At 42.9% G+C, this 14,552-nt stretch overlaps 5 protein-coding genes across 12 annotated transcripts; 3 read left to right on the top strand and 2 right to left on the bottom strand.

The window, feature by feature from the left end:
- The first annotated feature begins 276 nt into the window (after positions 1–276).
- On the top strand, positions 277–6,043 carry LOC105449251 (histone deacetylase complex subunit SAP130-A). Of its 3 annotated transcripts, none has more exons than XM_011688350.1 (10): positions 277–1,079; positions 1,704–2,019; positions 2,291–2,502; positions 2,643–2,985; positions 3,263–3,472; positions 3,551–3,947; positions 4,061–4,207; positions 4,838–5,272; positions 5,388–5,581; positions 5,666–6,043. In XM_011688350.1, the coding sequence occupies exons 1-10, from the start codon at positions 1,054–1,056 to the stop codon at positions 5,912–5,914; spliced, it is 2,529 nt and encodes an 842-aa protein (XP_011686652.1). In that variant the 5' UTR covers positions 277–1,053; the 3' UTR covers positions 5,915–6,043. The 3 variants fall into 3 exon arrangements, with proteins under 3 accessions (XP_011686652.1, XP_011686651.1, XP_011686653.1); XM_011688349.1 differs by having other exon boundaries at positions 278–1,079; positions 4,817–5,272; XM_011688351.1 differs by having other exon boundaries at positions 278–1,199; positions 4,817–5,272.
- An 82-nt stretch (positions 6,044–6,125) lies between these two features.
- On the top strand, positions 6,126–8,602 carry LOC105449253 (dynein assembly factor 3, axonemal). Its single transcript, XM_011688352.1, has 6 exons — positions 6,126–6,697; positions 6,781–6,970; positions 7,213–7,383; positions 7,529–7,708; positions 7,787–8,021; positions 8,083–8,602. The coding sequence occupies exons 1-6, from the start codon at positions 6,454–6,456 to the stop codon at positions 8,380–8,382; spliced, it is 1,320 nt and encodes a 439-aa protein (XP_011686654.1). The 5' UTR covers positions 6,126–6,453; the 3' UTR covers positions 8,383–8,602.
- A 222-nt stretch (positions 8,603–8,824) lies between these two features.
- Positions 8,825–10,118, bottom strand: LOC105449250 (ribosome biogenesis protein TSR3 homolog). The gene is made up of 4 exons (XM_011688348.1): positions 9,930–10,118; positions 9,690–9,859; positions 9,220–9,607; positions 8,825–9,139 (listed from the first exon to the last, which is right to left on the bottom strand). The coding sequence occupies exons 1-4, from the start codon at positions 10,063–10,065 to the stop codon at positions 9,030–9,032; spliced, it is 804 nt and encodes a 267-aa protein (XP_011686650.1). The 5' UTR covers positions 10,066–10,118; the 3' UTR covers positions 8,825–9,029.
- A 22-nt stretch (positions 10,119–10,140) lies between these two features.
- Positions 10,141–11,857, top strand: LOC105449245. Of its 6 annotated transcripts, none has more exons than XM_011688343.1 (4): positions 10,141–10,193; positions 10,395–10,448; positions 11,040–11,173; positions 11,274–11,857. In XM_011688343.1, exons 3-4 carry the CDS (start codon positions 11,066–11,068, stop codon positions 11,631–11,633), a joined length of 468 nt encoding a protein of 155 aa, XP_011686645.1. In that variant the 5' UTR covers positions 10,141–10,193; positions 10,395–10,448; positions 11,040–11,065; the 3' UTR covers positions 11,634–11,857. The 6 variants fall into 6 exon arrangements, with proteins under 6 accessions (XP_011686645.1, XP_011686643.1, XP_011686644.1 ...); XM_011688341.1 differs by having other exon boundaries at positions 11,024–11,173; XM_011688342.1 differs by lacking the exon at positions 10,141–10,193 and having other exon boundaries at positions 10,201–10,448.
- Positions 11,757–14,146, bottom strand: LOC105449247 (26S protease regulatory subunit 4). Its single transcript, XM_011688345.1, has 5 exons — positions 14,056–14,146; positions 13,191–13,752; positions 12,446–12,832; positions 12,117–12,352; positions 11,757–11,980 (listed from the first exon to the last, which is right to left on the bottom strand). The coding sequence occupies exons 1-5, from the start codon at positions 14,056–14,058 to the stop codon at positions 11,846–11,848; spliced, it is 1,323 nt and encodes a 440-aa protein (XP_011686647.1). The 5' UTR covers positions 14,059–14,146; the 3' UTR covers positions 11,757–11,845.
- Positions 14,147–14,552: the final 406 nt, after the last annotated feature.

Raw genomic sequence — 14,552 nt, 5'->3', positions numbered from 1 at the left:
CGCATTGACATTTATAAGAATATGTATATTTTAGCCGCACTAGATTCGCGTTAATATTATATTAATCATAAATGTGTGAATTTTATAATTATTTTATATACATTATATTTATATTATATTTATATTGTGCTAATAAAAATTAATAATCAATTTTCAATTGGCGATTAATTTGTCAAATAATACCTATATTATCTGATTAATAACAAAAAATAGAATTCAAGTGGGGCGGAATTAAAATAATTATAATATTAACCATTTTTTTCGTATACATTATATATATCATATATGGGTACATAAAATATATCGCGTTCGGTTGGTATATTTTGGAACGCGCGTCGTAAGATACCGACAGTGCTTTCGGGAGTTTCGGGTTCGATTTTTTTCGCTTCCAGCATCCGTCGGGGCGTCATCAGCGTCACGTCATTTGTTTGGCGGTTCCTGACGGCTGACCTGACCGAAGTCGACCGACGACCGTTGACAGAGACATGCGTCGCGCACAACAGGTTACATGATATTTTACCAATATTAGGCTGATTGGTAAAAAAAAAAATGTTGCTCTGAAATTTCTAAGCAGATTCCCAGGGACGCGCGTCCGACCGGCTTGAAAGTGCCTTTGGACCGGAAGTGGAGGTACTCGCGACAGCTGGGATGGTCGGGACGGACAAACAAACAATAAACACAAGAGAAGCAAATCGACAATAGGACCGTAAACACGACGGGCATCGACGACAATCGGTTGAATCTGTAACGTTCGCCCCGTCGATTCTCGCGGGGCGAGTATTTTTTTTTTCTCCCCGCCCTCGACAGTTCGCACACTCCCGACATAACCAAAGCTAAGCCGAATTTAACTTCGCAGTCGGCAGCTGATTGGTCGTCGCGCGGCCCCGGGGTGAGCGTCGAGAGCGGAGCGTCGGAGAAGAAAATTCCTATACGGGCGCCCCGCCGCGCAATAAATGGAACATTTGTTCGCGCCGAGGGCCGTCTTCCCGCACTGCATCGCGCTTTACATTGGTGCACCACTGCGCGCCGTAAGACGTCGGTAGAGAGAAAACGATGCGAGGAGCGTTGCACAGGCACTGGTATGTGTTGTTGTTCGTTACGAGCGTCCGCGAGGTTCAAGTGTACGAGATGTGTTGTGCGCGGGTCTGCGAGTGATTCGGCGTCGTCGTTGTTTCCCCCGGGCCGTGACTTCTACGCAGGTACGCGCGCTTTCACGGCTACGGCGACGCTACGCGGGCAATACTAGTTGACTGCTGTGCACCGCTCGAGACACGAGTCCGCTGAGGGCGCGAGAGAGAGAGAGAGAGAGTGAGAGAGGGATCCAGGATTCGGAAGTCGTCCCCTCGCGCTCGGAAGTGCGCGAGAACGACGATGAAGCGGCCGCGCGTCCCCGGCCGGGTCCTCTCCCGCGTACGGGACGCCGTAACCTCCAAAGTTGTTTGAGGCCTCCGGCCGGATGCTCCCTTCTGACATAAAACAACGATCCGGACCGTCGTCGCGCGGATGGCTCGGGCTCCCACCTCGGGCGCGACGTGTCTCGAGCCGCACGCTCAGTCAACTGCCGCGTAAATCCAGGCTCGCCCGTCGTCGTCGTCGTCGTCGTCGTCGGCGGCCTCGCGGATAATCCCGCGGATCCCCGCCTCGCCCGGGGTCGCGCGCGAGACCGGTGCGTGATTAATTCGTCGTCTGCTTTGTTCCGACAGCACAGCCATGAACACTACGATAAGCACCGTGAGTGGCGGCGGCGGCGACAAGCGCCTGCCGCCGGAGACGACTGTGCAGACCGTGGCGCAAAACTTGACTACGATGCAGCAGAACGTGCAGAGTGTGCAGAGCGTGGTGCAGAGTAGTATACCGAGCATACAGCCGACCCCGACGATCGTCGGTTCGGTGGGGACACCCGGCAGTCTGGTGGGCAAGTCGGTGTCGCTCGACATCAATCCGAAGCTGTCCCTAATGAAGCCCGTGGTACCCTCCGGTGCTACCTCGTCTGCGGAAGCCAGTAAAATAACGACAACGGTAATTCTAGCATCGCTCTGAAGCCAATTACAGTGTTGTTATATCGTTTATGGAAAAAAGTGCTGCAATAGTAAATCTATTTTTTACATTTTACGATAAAATTTGATTTTACGTTCAATATTAAATGCGAATAGAAGTACTCTATATGATGTAGGGTGTCTTAATGATATAATTGTGGAAAAGTTACTTGTTTACTCTCGAGCACGCTTTAACGTCATCATATCGTATATCTTTATGATAGATTTATTAATACCAAACCCACCGCTTCTAGTTATGTTCTATAGGCTCTACAGTAAAAATAATATCACCAGGAATATTAAATACGCAAACGCAATTGTCGCCACATCCAGTCAATATGCCAGCGACGTATCATGTACCGCGGGGACCTGCTGCGGTCGCTAATATCTCCGCACCCAGATCGACAGTTGCCACTCCTATTGTCAGGACGAACGCGGGACAGATTGTGCCTGCTACTAGACCAGGGTATGTACATATCTGATAAAAGAATTTTTGAATTGATAAAGCGTAATTAGAGGAGAAGAAAATTGAGCAGCTAATTAGAAATATATGTTGTTTTAATTCAAACAAATCTGTTACGTCGTGATTCGATTTTCTTTTTTCAGCGGTAATACACCAATCTCCAATCCCCAATGGCAAGCCAAGACAACGTCCGTCGCGTTATACGCGCAACCGCAAAGGCATCCCGCGCCTTCCGTCAGCAGGGTCTCCAGGCCACCGTCGTCCACCGTGTACACGGGACAGCAGCAACGGCTGATCACGCCAGCCAGTCAGGCAAGATCTGTTCAAGCTACCATGGTCACTGGTAGTCCGTCCAGGTTAATAGCGCCCGTCTTGCAAACTAATCTTACCAGACATCCAGTTGCACAAAACAGACCGCCGACGCCGCAAGTAGTGACTGTGTCACAGACCTCGCAACCCACCAGATCGTCGGCACAAACCATTCAAGTAAATTATACAATGATATATCAATATATATATATAATATACATGTATGTGTGATATTATGCGACTTTTTGTTTACTCTTTTTATGCACTTTGAAAAAACTTACAGTTGTCAAACACAGTTTTGAGTCTTGGTACACGAATATCGACACAATGCGTTCGACTCGGAGGTGAAGGCATTACGTGACGGTTGAGTGTACTACTTTTCTGAATTGCACATAAATGCGACGTGGAAAGATGTACAATTTATGAATTTATGAAACTTCATTGAAATGTTCAGCCTATCCAGACGAGCAGACCTCTGACGACGACGGGTACGACGAAACGTATAGCTGTGTCAACGCCCATCGTCGAGACGGCGAACAGAATAAGCAGCACGGCTTCCACGGTTACTATCGGTTCGGTAGAACAGGGTCGTCAATTGTCAATTAGCGGTAACACGGTGACCGGGCCGTCGACCGTCAGCCATATCGTTATTCCTTCGCAGCAGGTAGATGTTTACCACCCTTTAATTTGCAGTATTGAAAATGTTTTCAAGATTAGTAATCGTATGACAATTGTGAAACAGATACAGCAACAGCAAGGCGCGCCGCGTGTCGTTCAGACCGTCACGTCTCTGTCGAGTCTCAATACCGTGTCGCAAGTGATCACAACGACCGCAAATACGCAGTCGAATGCGATGCGCATACTGCAAACCGTTCCGACCACGGTCGCGAAAATCGCGGGGATGTCCTTGCACCCCTTGCCCATCGCCGTGCCGGTCAGGGCCACGTCCGGTCCGATCAAGGCTGCTCCCGCGCAGTCCCAAAATATTGGACAAACCGTCCAAGTGAAGCCGGCGCCACAGGCCAACTTGCGTATGTCGTCCACCAACAGCAGTACAACCACAAGCTCCGCTCAGCCGGTTCAGGGACAGTACATACATCCGCCGCATACGACCACGTATCTCTCCTTCGAGACGACAGGTAAAATCATGACTCAAAATAGGCGAGCCGTTTATCTTCTGCATTCTTTTTGTCTCCCGCGATAAAAAATAATTGTCCTCTGCGATAAAAAGAACTTGTATCTTGTTTTTCAGGAACATATTCACCATTTCGACAGGCTTCGGTGCAGCCAGTGAGATTAGTTGTTGATCCGGGATACGAAGAACCCCATGGTAAACCTAACGCGTCTCCCAGACCGAGTATTCTAAGAAAGAGAGATCATGACAATTCACCAATTAAAGGTATGCTGAAATTAATGTATTAAATTTATAAATGTAATTGAAGCAATAACGATATAGAAATTATTATTTGTTCTCATAATCATTTATTTAAACACGTATACAAGAAACAAGAAATGAAAATAAGAAAATAAATTTAACTAACAATAAGACTGACGATACATTGAATTTTTTTTAATGTATTAATATAAAGATAAAAATTAAAGATAAAGACTCGAAAAATAAAAGATAAAGACTCGATTTTGCAACGCGTTGAAACGTATTTGTGAAACGTTAATCTTGTGTATATATACATAATTTTTTTTTCCATATGTAAGCAAATAAGTATCATGTATAAATATTTTGTTTATATATATATGGAAGAAAAATTTTTGCTCTCTAGTATTCAGCTTGCTGAGACAGTTCAAAACGAAAAGAATATTAAGAATAAAAATAAACTAGATATGAAGATAGATTAAAGATAAATTTTCTAAATTTTTTTTCGGTATGCTACAATCATAATTTTAATTTATTTTCTCCATCTCCTATCGAATATTAAGATAAGATTTGAAATTTCCTACTAATAAATCATTCATACTTTAATAAACGTCTATTACAATTTAAATTTCACAGGGGAGTCACAATTTCTTGCAGGTGCAGCTAAAAATTTAGGTCCTGTATTAGCGTCTTTGCCATCAAGTAGATCAATGTCCAGTCCGCCGTGCTCGCCGAAGGGCGATCAGGACGGTGGTCAGAGTTCCGGGTCCACGACCGTGTCCGCTACGTCTTCGCCAGGTCTCGACGAGGAACTTGAGCAATCCAGGATTACGATTAATCCCAACATAGAAATGTCGCCGAGGAAAAAGCCGCGCAAGCAGCAGCTTACAGGCGTAGAATTAACTGAACCCAGATGTACGGAGGAAGAGATGCAATTTCTCACGGAGGAGAAGTTTAAGAAGGATAGTAAAGAGGAATCAAAAGAGAAGTTGTCCGACAAGAGGCAACTCTCCAATGTACAAAGTGATATTAAATCGTCTACTCAGCAAACAGAAATCACAATACGGACACGACCTGTACCAAGTTTATTAGGTATATATATAATATAAAAATTTTGTTATATCCACTTTGTACTTTCTATATTGGTTATAAGATTATATCCGATTATATTGTTTCTAATCATATTTGGTTTCATATTTGGTTTCAGGCTCCTCGTGGAAAAACAGATGGACAGTTAGATTACAGCATTATAGAAGACCTACCGACGTTCGACCCCGTGAGGAGAGGAGACCAACGGTTGCTGAACTGGCGCAACAGAAACACGTATTACAGAGACTGAATGGATGGAAAATCTATCATCTCACTACGCAAATGGAAGATATCGCGGCCCTTGAAAAACAGGTACATTGACTCACGTCCCACAATTATTTAGATTTTTCTTCCATTTACGAACAGCAAATCATGTGTTGTATGATACATCCGTAGGTCCATGAGAAATTAAAAACGACGCTCACGCTACTGGAGTCGCAGCAAACCGTCAAAAGTAAACATAACGACGGGCTCGAACGTGTGAATGAATTGATTAAGGGCAACATGCAACGGAGTAATTTAATCAGCGAAGGCATGAATGAAGCACGTACACAGCTCGTCGCTATATTTCAACATAAAGGCCCTATTACTGATCTTTTGCAACGCTGCGGTAACAAACGGGCGCAGAAAAAGAGGGACAAATGAGCTGTCGTGCTAAAATACGTAGAATCTTTATAAACGAACTTTGTTGAGAGGAAAGTTCAAAGGGAATATTTTTATCCGTGTCACAGATTCTATACATAGGAATAAATAAATGGTTTTATAAGTCTAAAAGACATGACTACTATGTCACTATATATATATATATATAATAATATGTTTATAATTTTATTATATAAATCTATAACGTTTTTATTTTAATATAATACTTCTTACTCCTCTTAGCCAAATGTCTCTTTCTATTTATTTAATTTCTGCCTCCAATTGATTTGTATGCATAAAATCTGTTTAGACAGAACGCTACTTCCCTTTGTTTATTACAACTAAATTACGATTTAAATTATTTGAAAGATTCAAATAATTCTTTTCGTTTGTACTATTTATAGGTTGTCATGGAGATAACAGATGTTGAATCCTGCTTGGTAACAGTGATCAAAGTCCTGATAATTGTATGTATGTAACTACATACATGGCGATTTTATGAAAACGTATATTTTGTTAAGTTTAAACCGCGAAGTAACACAATGTGGTGGGGATACAGTCAACCGCTAGATTTACAAGCCGAAGTGACGCAAAGCGAGGACCGTGTTTTAGGCAGTCTTGAAGTGTTGATTGTAGGTTCCGGGGATGCGCGGCACATCGTGAAGACGCTAGCTTCATCTTACACACATCCTGATCAGGCTATCACGTATCACGTTATCGAACCGACTTTGGAGCAAGTCGCTAGATCGATACTTTTATTAAGCCTCTGCTTAGAAAGAGATTTAGGTATGTGTATGCGTATGTATTCGCGAATGCCAGAATATAAAGTCTGAAAAAGTCAACGAAGCTAATGTACGTTAATAATGAAGGACTGCAGGAGGCGACGCGATATTATTTGGAGATTTTAGGGAACACCCTTTTGCGACCGGCTACGGCTAAATATTTGGCAAAATGCGCCAAACAGCTGATCGATATTCCGACTCGGACCGTTGACTGTCCGTGGTTATCGTTAGAAAAGTTTAAGCACAAGGATAGAGATAATTTGGAATCGATTTTTAAGTAAGTTAACGTTAAGTTCAAAGGGATACAATACATAGGGAAATGACGGTTTCAAACGGTGACGAATTTTGATGTCCGAGACGCTCGACAAAAAGTTAATTTGAGAGATTCTACAATGCGAGATACCTAAATGCAGACCTGGAGAAAATTCGCCACTGGTTTTCAAGCAAAATACTTAATGTTTTCACGTGCATATTTATGCATTTCCGTGTATTAATTTCTGTAATTTCTTAAATCGTAAGATTCTGGACGCGTGCGACGCGCGAAGGCGTTCCCATTGTCAATTATTGGGATCGCAGAATCAGAAAGTTGTTGAAAACAAGATACGACTACAGGGAAGGCGTTTTTGACTGGGATTATTATATGGTTTTAAAGCCCAGATGTGCCACTAATCTGACTATACAAGAATACAGGTGCGTTTGTATATAGTAAGCATACACCCAGTTAAAACTGCATATAAATGTACGATCAAGAAAACTTAGAGACATACTCTTTAGATGAAATGAGATTATCTCAATATATCAATGAGATACAAGAGTCCGTTATTATAATTATTAGATTTTGGAGAAATAATGGAGTAGCTTTTACATGGCTCGAGGGTGAACCAGTCAGAAGCAATCCGACTCTGTTGAATAATATAATTCAATACGGACCCGGCTTTGTACATTACGCATACTTGGGGGACATCGTGAACGGTCCCTTTTTTACTTGGGCTGCTGTTGAAAAAAACAAAGACAAGTAACCGAATATATATTTAGACGGAGAAATTTTCGCGCTTGTCTCCCATTAAGATCCTTAAACCGGTGTATCTTAAAGGCTTAGAGCGACCGACGTTGCCGAACGTGAGATAATGCGTGCGATTCATGAAATAAGAACGAGGGAGCCGCTGTGTGAGGATCATGTCGGCGCACACAGGGATGCCGCGATCCTGAACGGCATTATCGTGAGCCAAATGCCGGACATTGACATGGAAAACGAATCGTGGACGAGTGCCGGGGACGAATCTAAACGGGATAAAAAGATTTCTTGGGTGGAAGTACCAAATCACAAGGTAACGTTTCGTACGCTTCGACGAGCCAATGACTTGTTTCGTATACAACGCCTGTTTTTAGATAATCTTTCATCCTGCAACGTCGCTGGAGGCTCTCAAGTCCAAGTGCGAGTACGCAAATAGATTCCATCTGATTTGGGTGGCGCATAATATGACAAAACAACTGGCTAACTTGGCGCCGTTGGCATCTGCTGGTGCACCGGTGATCGTGGAATTGCGCAGACATATGGCAGATCTTCGCAAAGAGGATTTGCAGAACTTTACCAGAGAGCTGAAAGAGATCGCGCAGGAGAACGGGCTCCGTTCGCTCCACGACTTTGATTCCAACGAACACACTTTTGCTCGTTTCTGCAGGGATTAAGTCTCTAAGTAGTTGAATATATCTCAATAATTTCATATTAATTGTAAATATTATATCTCGCACGTACAATTAGGCTAAAATAAAATAAAAAAATTTAATTGATAATCCGAAGTACAAATATTACACAGAAAATAAAAATGCCAGCAAGGCATTTAAAGTCAGGTTGAAAAAGATTAATGGTTTCAATCTCTAATAAAAGCAATTTCTTTAAACGAGAAAATTTTTTTCATTATCTTAACTTATATTCTTGTATTTTTCTTTTTCTTATTTTTTTTATAGCACTTATATTAAAATATATCGAAAGTTTAATGCATAAATTTTTAATATATGTTAATGTAGTAGTTTTTAAAAATTGCATACAAAACAGATGTGTGCATCCAGTTTATCGCTTTATTCTACGAAAAAATATATGAAATCGATAAGAAAAAAAAAATCAAAGAGATCCTTTCCCATTTCTTTAATATGTATAATTTACATATATATATTACGAATCTATAACATAATATAGTCATTTCAACAAATGTACAAAATGCTTACGTATGTAAAAGTGCCTGCATTACTTGAGCGCGTTAAACAGCTGCAGTACTTGTACTTTATACTCTTGCATTAGCTATTGTACTTTATACTCTTGCATTAGCTATTGTACTTTATATTCTTGCATTAGCTAGTTCCTTAGCTATTTCGGACATCGCCGTCCCATCTCCTTTATCCTCCTCTTCTTCAGATTCCGTATCACTTTGCGGAAAGTCAGGAAGCGCTGAGGAGCAAACACGTTATTATGAAACAGAATAAAAGTATATGATATTATGATACAGAGCTGTCAGTACGCCCGCTTACCAAGTCGGTCTATCCTCTCCTGCCAGGCGTCCTTCAGGAACTTGTCCTGCACCGCTATTACTTCTTCGGTGTTTGCGCAACGGGCGTACTTCTCCAACAGCTCGCCGTTCAGCTTCAGGAACGAGTGTCCCCAGCGAAACTTGTCAAGGTACACCGCAGCCTCGCCCGGGAATCCCGTTATAATTAGAGCGGCCGCGATCGCCTCGACGCAGCTCAGCTCGCACGGTTTGCCGAAGTTCGTCGGATTGGCGGCGACCAGGAAGGGCAGTATGCGAGGATGGGCGGTCCTCATTTTGTTGAACGGGGTGTCGTCTATACGCGACCAGCTGCAGTCCACGACCGCGCAGCCGTACGTTTCCACGATCTCGCGATCCATCGGGGTCACGCACTGCCAACACAAATTGTCGTATCTTAGCCCAAGACTCTAGGCGTAGACCCACGCCGTCGTATCGTTTCTCTCCGTTCTTAACCTTGTCGCCCAGCGGGGTGAGGCACAGGCCTGGAAATCGCGCGCCCAGCCGTAGCAGCTTCGTCAGGCCGTGCCTCACCAGCTTCCTGCCCGTGCACTTTCTGGAGTCGCAGTGCTCCAGGTCCCACATGGCCACGGGGAACGGTAGCGGCCACTCGTCCGCCGTCGTCGCTGCAAAGAGATCGCGGTACCCAGTGAACGAGTCGTCGAGAGCGACGTAAACAACGTCCCGATCTCTAACCTGTCTCGTCGTTCTCCTTGTCGGACTCCACGGGCTCCCTGTCCCTCATGTCATTGTACCTCTGCTCCTTGCCGAGAACGTAACGGGGCCTCCTCTCCAGCAGCTTGCTCTTGTCCTTCCTTCTGCGTCCCGACATTTTTTCGAGCACCCACCTAAGCGCGCTCTGCGCGCTGCTGGGCTGCGTTTCAACGCTCGCTCGCGGGCATTTAAATTACACGTCCTCCAAGAGCAGCTTAACCTAACCTAACACTGCTGTCATCATAGATACGGAGCAATGGGAGAAGATTGATGTGATATTCACTGTGCTGCTGAAAAACATAGGAAAGATAATTTAATATTAATAGCATATTGGATCTTGCAGGAAAAATCAGTCTGAAAACGGGCGTCATATAACCTCTCTGTATAGGTTGAAGGCGCAAAATCACCAACCGGTGATACAACACTAAAAACCCCCCCTCATCATAGATACGAGTTGTCACTCGACACTCCGATTGCAGAAACGTCGACCTTGTGAACGCTGTAATTATTGTTTTTTTATTTCTTTGTGTCAACACCACGTGTAATTGTCACGAATGTTTAGAGCTCCGTAAAATTATACAATCTGCGATAGATGATTGCTCTAACCTTCCTACCTACAATTCCGATCAAAAATCTACTCATTCGGTGCAATTTTTTTTTACAGAAGCAAAAGGTTTTTGTTGAAGATTTGTGGCTTGAGACATCACGTAAAATTGTTGAATCTTATATAATTCTATATTTATCTAAATACTTCGCATTTATCTATACTATTACGCATCCCGATAAATTTACAATTATATTTTTTTGTTTATAAAAGTGTTGAGATTTCACAAAAATCTTTAATTACAAACTTTAAAAAATTTCAAATTATGTTTTGATAGAAACTGATTTTTAAGTCAAACATAAAATTGACTCAAACATAAAATTTAGCGTTAAAATACTTGTAAATTAAAGTAATATATAAAATAGAATTACTATACGTTCACTTTTATAAATTATTGAAGAAATGTCGCTTTTGATGAATGTAAAATTGTCATACAAAGATATCAAGGAATATAACTCGTAAATATTTTCAGGTCTTGATTCTTTCAGGGATAATCAGACGGGACAATTGCACAATGGAAGACGTGATACAATCGACGGAACACGACTCGTGTTCGAGGGACGACGATTCTCTATACGTCGCTACGAAATGCTGGGAACGCGTTATGGACGCCGCCGTCAAGGTATGCAAGAGATTTCTCAGCGGACTCACGACCCCGAGTCTCTGGCGCGACGGTCGTGTCGCGTTACCACCTCTCCGTTTGACCGAAACGCATTTTTCAGACCGGCTACAGAGAAGGGGCACAGGACGGGGCCGATTCTGTGCTGCAGGAGGGATTCGACATCGGCTACAGGGACGGTTTCGAGACCGCTTTCACGTTGGGAAGGTACAAGGGTCTGGCTGCCGTCTCGACGTCCGCGCCGGAGCATCCCGCGGACGTGGCCGCCGTTCTCGACAAGACCAGACGCGGCGCGTGTAGGATATGCGACGTCGAGTCGCGACGTAAAGCCCCCAGTCCGCACGAGGACGCCCCGTTCGACGAAGTCCTGAACGAGCAGAGAGCACACTCCGCGGAAGTGATAGGCAGGCTGCGCGAGTACTTCGAACCGATCCTGAAGAGATCGGGCGTCAATTCAATCTAGATACAGTTTAGGTGACATTTACAAAACGAGCGTAACGGTTAGATTATTAAAAATCTAGTAATATTTTTAATATACTGATTATTTAACATATTAATATTAATTATTAATATTGTAAAAAATTAATTTCCTATAGAAACTTTTATTATACGAGACACTCGGATAGCTTCGCGACTCAGTCGTACAGTGATTATTGATAATAAATGTTTTTCTTTTTATAAATATAATCCTTCGGGGGAACCTTCCTTCTTCCGGTACAGCACACTTTCCTTGGACTTCTTGAAATCGTCGCTGGTAACCTTCATACGTCGTTCACGTAGAGCCATTAAACCAGCCTCGGTACATATCGCCTGAAAAAGAGTTTTAGAATTCATTTTAGTGAGAGTTCATTTTAATAGAGCAATATAAAAAAAGGGAACTGCACGAAAACCGTGCGAAATGTACGCAAGGCAAATGAGTATTTTTTTTTACGGAAGATTATCCTACCTTGATGTCCGCGCCAGAAAGATCGTCCTTCGCCATGATCAATTCCGCAAGATTCACGTCAGGCGCCAAGGTCATTCTGCTGGTGTGAATATTGAAGATTCTTCTTTTAGTTTTCTCGTCCGGTAGCGGGAATTCTATTTTCCTATCGATTCGACCGGGTCTAATTAAAGCGGGATCCAGGGTCTCTATTCTGTTCGTAGCCATTACCACTTTCACGTCGCCTCTACTATCGAAACCTGTAATAATAATCACGATGTTTGAAGTTTTAATATTCAATATAAAGAAATTTTTTTTTTTTTATATGAATTTAGTATTGGAGATTGGCGTACCGTCCAATTGATTAAGCAATTCCAACATGGTTCTCTGAATCTCCCTCTCGCCGCCGCTGTTGCTGTCGTATCTCTTCGTTCCTACCGCGTCTATCTCGTCTATAAAGACAATGGAGGGTGCATGCTCCTCAGCGACTCTGAACAGCTCCCTCACGAGCTTCGGGCCGTCCCCTAAGTATTTCTGTATAAGCTCGGAACCAACAACCCTCAGGAATGTGGCCGATGTCTGATTGGCCACAGCCTTGGCGAGCAGTGTCTTTCCAGTGCCAGGTGGACCGTAGAGTATCACGCCCTTCGGAGGTTTAATGCCCATCTCCTCGTAGTACTCCGGATGGGTCAATGGTAATTCTACAGATTCTTTAATCTCCTGAATTTGAGTATCAAGACCTGAAAATATTTATGAGTTGTATTTCCTTGATGTCTTTGTATGACAATTTTACATTTATCAAAAGCGACATTCCTTCAACAATTTATAAAAGTGAACGTATAGTAATTCTATTTTATATATTACTTGAATTTACAAGTATTTTAACGCTAAATTTTATGTTTGAGTTTTAAAAATCAAAGTTTCTATCAAAAACATAACCTGAAACTTTTTAAAGTTTCTAATTAAAGATTTTATGAAATCTCAACACTTTTATAAAAAAAATATACATAATTGTAGATTTATCAGAATGCGTAATAGTATAGATCTATAGATAAACGTGAAGTATTTAGATAAATATAGAATCTGCATAGCACACACCTCCGATATCGGTGTAGGTCTCCTGCGGAGCTTTTTCAAGCTTCATCACCGTAACCATGGGATCGGTGTCGTCCCCTAGGACGCCAACAACGGCGTGAACTTTGTGGTTCAATAATACAGAACAACCAGGCTCCAACTGATCCTTGTCCACGAACGACAGTATGGATACGTAATGCTCGGAGCCGACCGAGGTGGACACTATCGCGTGATTGTCGTCGATTATCTCCTCCAACGTCCCGACGGACATCGGCGTGCCGCGGAGATCGTCCACCTTCGACCTCTCCTCCTCGTTCTTCTCCTCCTGCGGCTTCAGGCGCTCCTGATTCCTGATGAACTCCTCCTCCATCAGCAGGTAATCCTTGATGCGCTCCATCTTCAGCAGCTTCAGCCTGCAACGCGTGTGCGGTGTCACCTGCGGCAGTTTCAGCGCCGCGTCCGGCCCTTTGGTGCGCCTCTTCTTCTTGCCCACTCTCGTGGGGATCGGCGGCTCGTACTTCTTCTTCTTGTCCTTGTCATCCTTCTTGTCTCCTCCGCTGCCACCAGTCCCAGATTGATTCTGACCCTGTGAGTTTATTGTTATTAAAAAAAAAAACAACTCGCCGATAAAATAAGAGATGCATTAAAGGAATATCCGCGCAATCGCTCGAGGGGAATCAAATTTTTTTTTGTTGAAACTTGAGAAAAGGACTCGGAAACAGGGCAAACATCTGAAGGATGGCTAACCTAAACGATCGGCGAGGCGGAGTAGAGCCTAAAAAAAAAATTAGCAACGAATACGCAACTGCCCTTTATTCTCCCAAATAGCGAAGCCGCCCCGCGTCCTGCGTTAAATAATATCCTACTTGACATATTTTGACAGACTCACCATCCCTCCGTCACAACGCTCGATCTGGCTTGACTCGCTCTTCGAAACGGCGGAGTCATTCGCCAGCGACTCGATTGCGCGCGGTCGATAAGAAAGGATCGACTTCCTACGCCCTCCCGATCAATAGCGAGTCTCGATCGCGGGTAATAAAAACGTCCATAAAATTCGTAGGAAATTAAAAATTTTTTTTTACACTTTGCATATATAAAATCAAATCTGTCAGCTGAACAGAATTAAAGATGTAAAAACGTATTCAATTGACAGACACTGGAAACGATTGAGGAAAAATTCCGGGGAAATTATTACCTGCGAGAATTATTCATCACACTTTTCCTCGTTTTCAAAGTCGTAATTGATGATTGATGTAAAAAAAAAAAAAATACTTTTAAAAATCCCTAAAAAACTTAATCGATAATCAATTTGTATAACTGTCATCATTATTATTATATATTATTATTAAATCAGCGATTAATTTTACGATCTACGCCAACGGCAAT

This window comes from Wasmannia auropunctata, unplaced genomic scaffold (assembly GCF_000956235.1).
Source record: "Wasmannia auropunctata unplaced genomic scaffold, wasmannia.A_1.0 LD336076.1, whole genome shotgun sequence".
Taxonomy (NCBI): domain Eukaryota; kingdom Metazoa; phylum Arthropoda; class Insecta; order Hymenoptera; family Formicidae; genus Wasmannia; species Wasmannia auropunctata.
Note: the sequence above shows the minus strand (reverse complement) of the source record. Positions and strands in the feature narration are given on the sequence as shown.

Bases quoted from the DNA above. Each gene is read 5' to 3' on its own strand.
- LOC105449247 (XM_011688345.1), bottom strand. The intron at 12,353-12,445 runs GTACGCCAATCT...TTATTATTACAG, and splicing joins ATTGCTTAATCAATTGGACG to GTTTCGATAGTAGAGGCGAC. The intron at 11,981-12,116 runs GTAGGATAATCT...ACTCTTTTTCAG, and splicing joins TTTCTGGCGCGGACATCAAG to GCGATATGTACCGAGGCTGG.
- LOC105449245 (XM_011688338.1), top strand. From the start codon at position 10,540: ATGATTGCTCTAACCTTCCTACCTACAATTCCGATCAAAAATCTACTC. The intron at 10,655-11,039 runs GTAAAATTGTTG...TGATTCTTTCAG, and splicing joins TTTGTGGCTTGAGACATCAC to GGATAATCAGACGGGACAAT. The intron at 11,174-11,273 runs GTATGCAAGAGA...CGCATTTTTCAG, and splicing joins TTATGGACGCCGCCGTCAAG to ACCGGCTACAGAGAAGGGGC.
- LOC105449253 (XM_011688352.1), top strand. From the start codon at position 6,454: ATGTGGTGGGGATACAGTCAACCGCTAGATTTACAAGCCGAAGTGACG. The intron at 6,971-7,212 runs GTAAGTTAACGT...TTAAATCGTAAG, and splicing joins AATTTGGAATCGATTTTTAA to ATTCTGGACGCGTGCGACGC. The intron at 7,709-7,786 runs GTAACCGAATAT...TGTATCTTAAAG, and splicing joins GTTGAAAAAAACAAAGACAA to GCTTAGAGCGACCGACGTTG.
- LOC105449250 (XM_011688348.1), bottom strand. From the start codon at position 10,065: ATGTCGGGACGCAGAAGGAAGGACAAGAGCAAGCTGCTGGAGAGGAGG. The intron at 9,608-9,689 runs GTTAAGAACGGA...TTGTGTTGGCAG, and splicing joins TCACCCCGCTGGGCGACAAG to TGCGTGACCCCGATGGATCG. The intron at 9,140-9,219 runs GTAAGCGGGCGT...TTTGCTCCTCAG, and splicing joins GGAGAGGATAGACCGACTTG to CGCTTCCTGACTTTCCGCAA.
- LOC105449251 (XM_011688349.1), top strand. From the start codon at position 1,054: ATGCGAGGAGCGTTGCACAGGCACTG. The intron at 2,503-2,642 runs GTATGTACATAT...TTCTTTTTTCAG, and splicing joins GTGCCTGCTACTAGACCAGG to CGGTAATACACCAATCTCCA. The intron at 5,273-5,387 runs GTATATATATAA...ATTTGGTTTCAG, and splicing joins ACCTGTACCAAGTTTATTAG to GCTCCTCGTGGAAAAACAGA.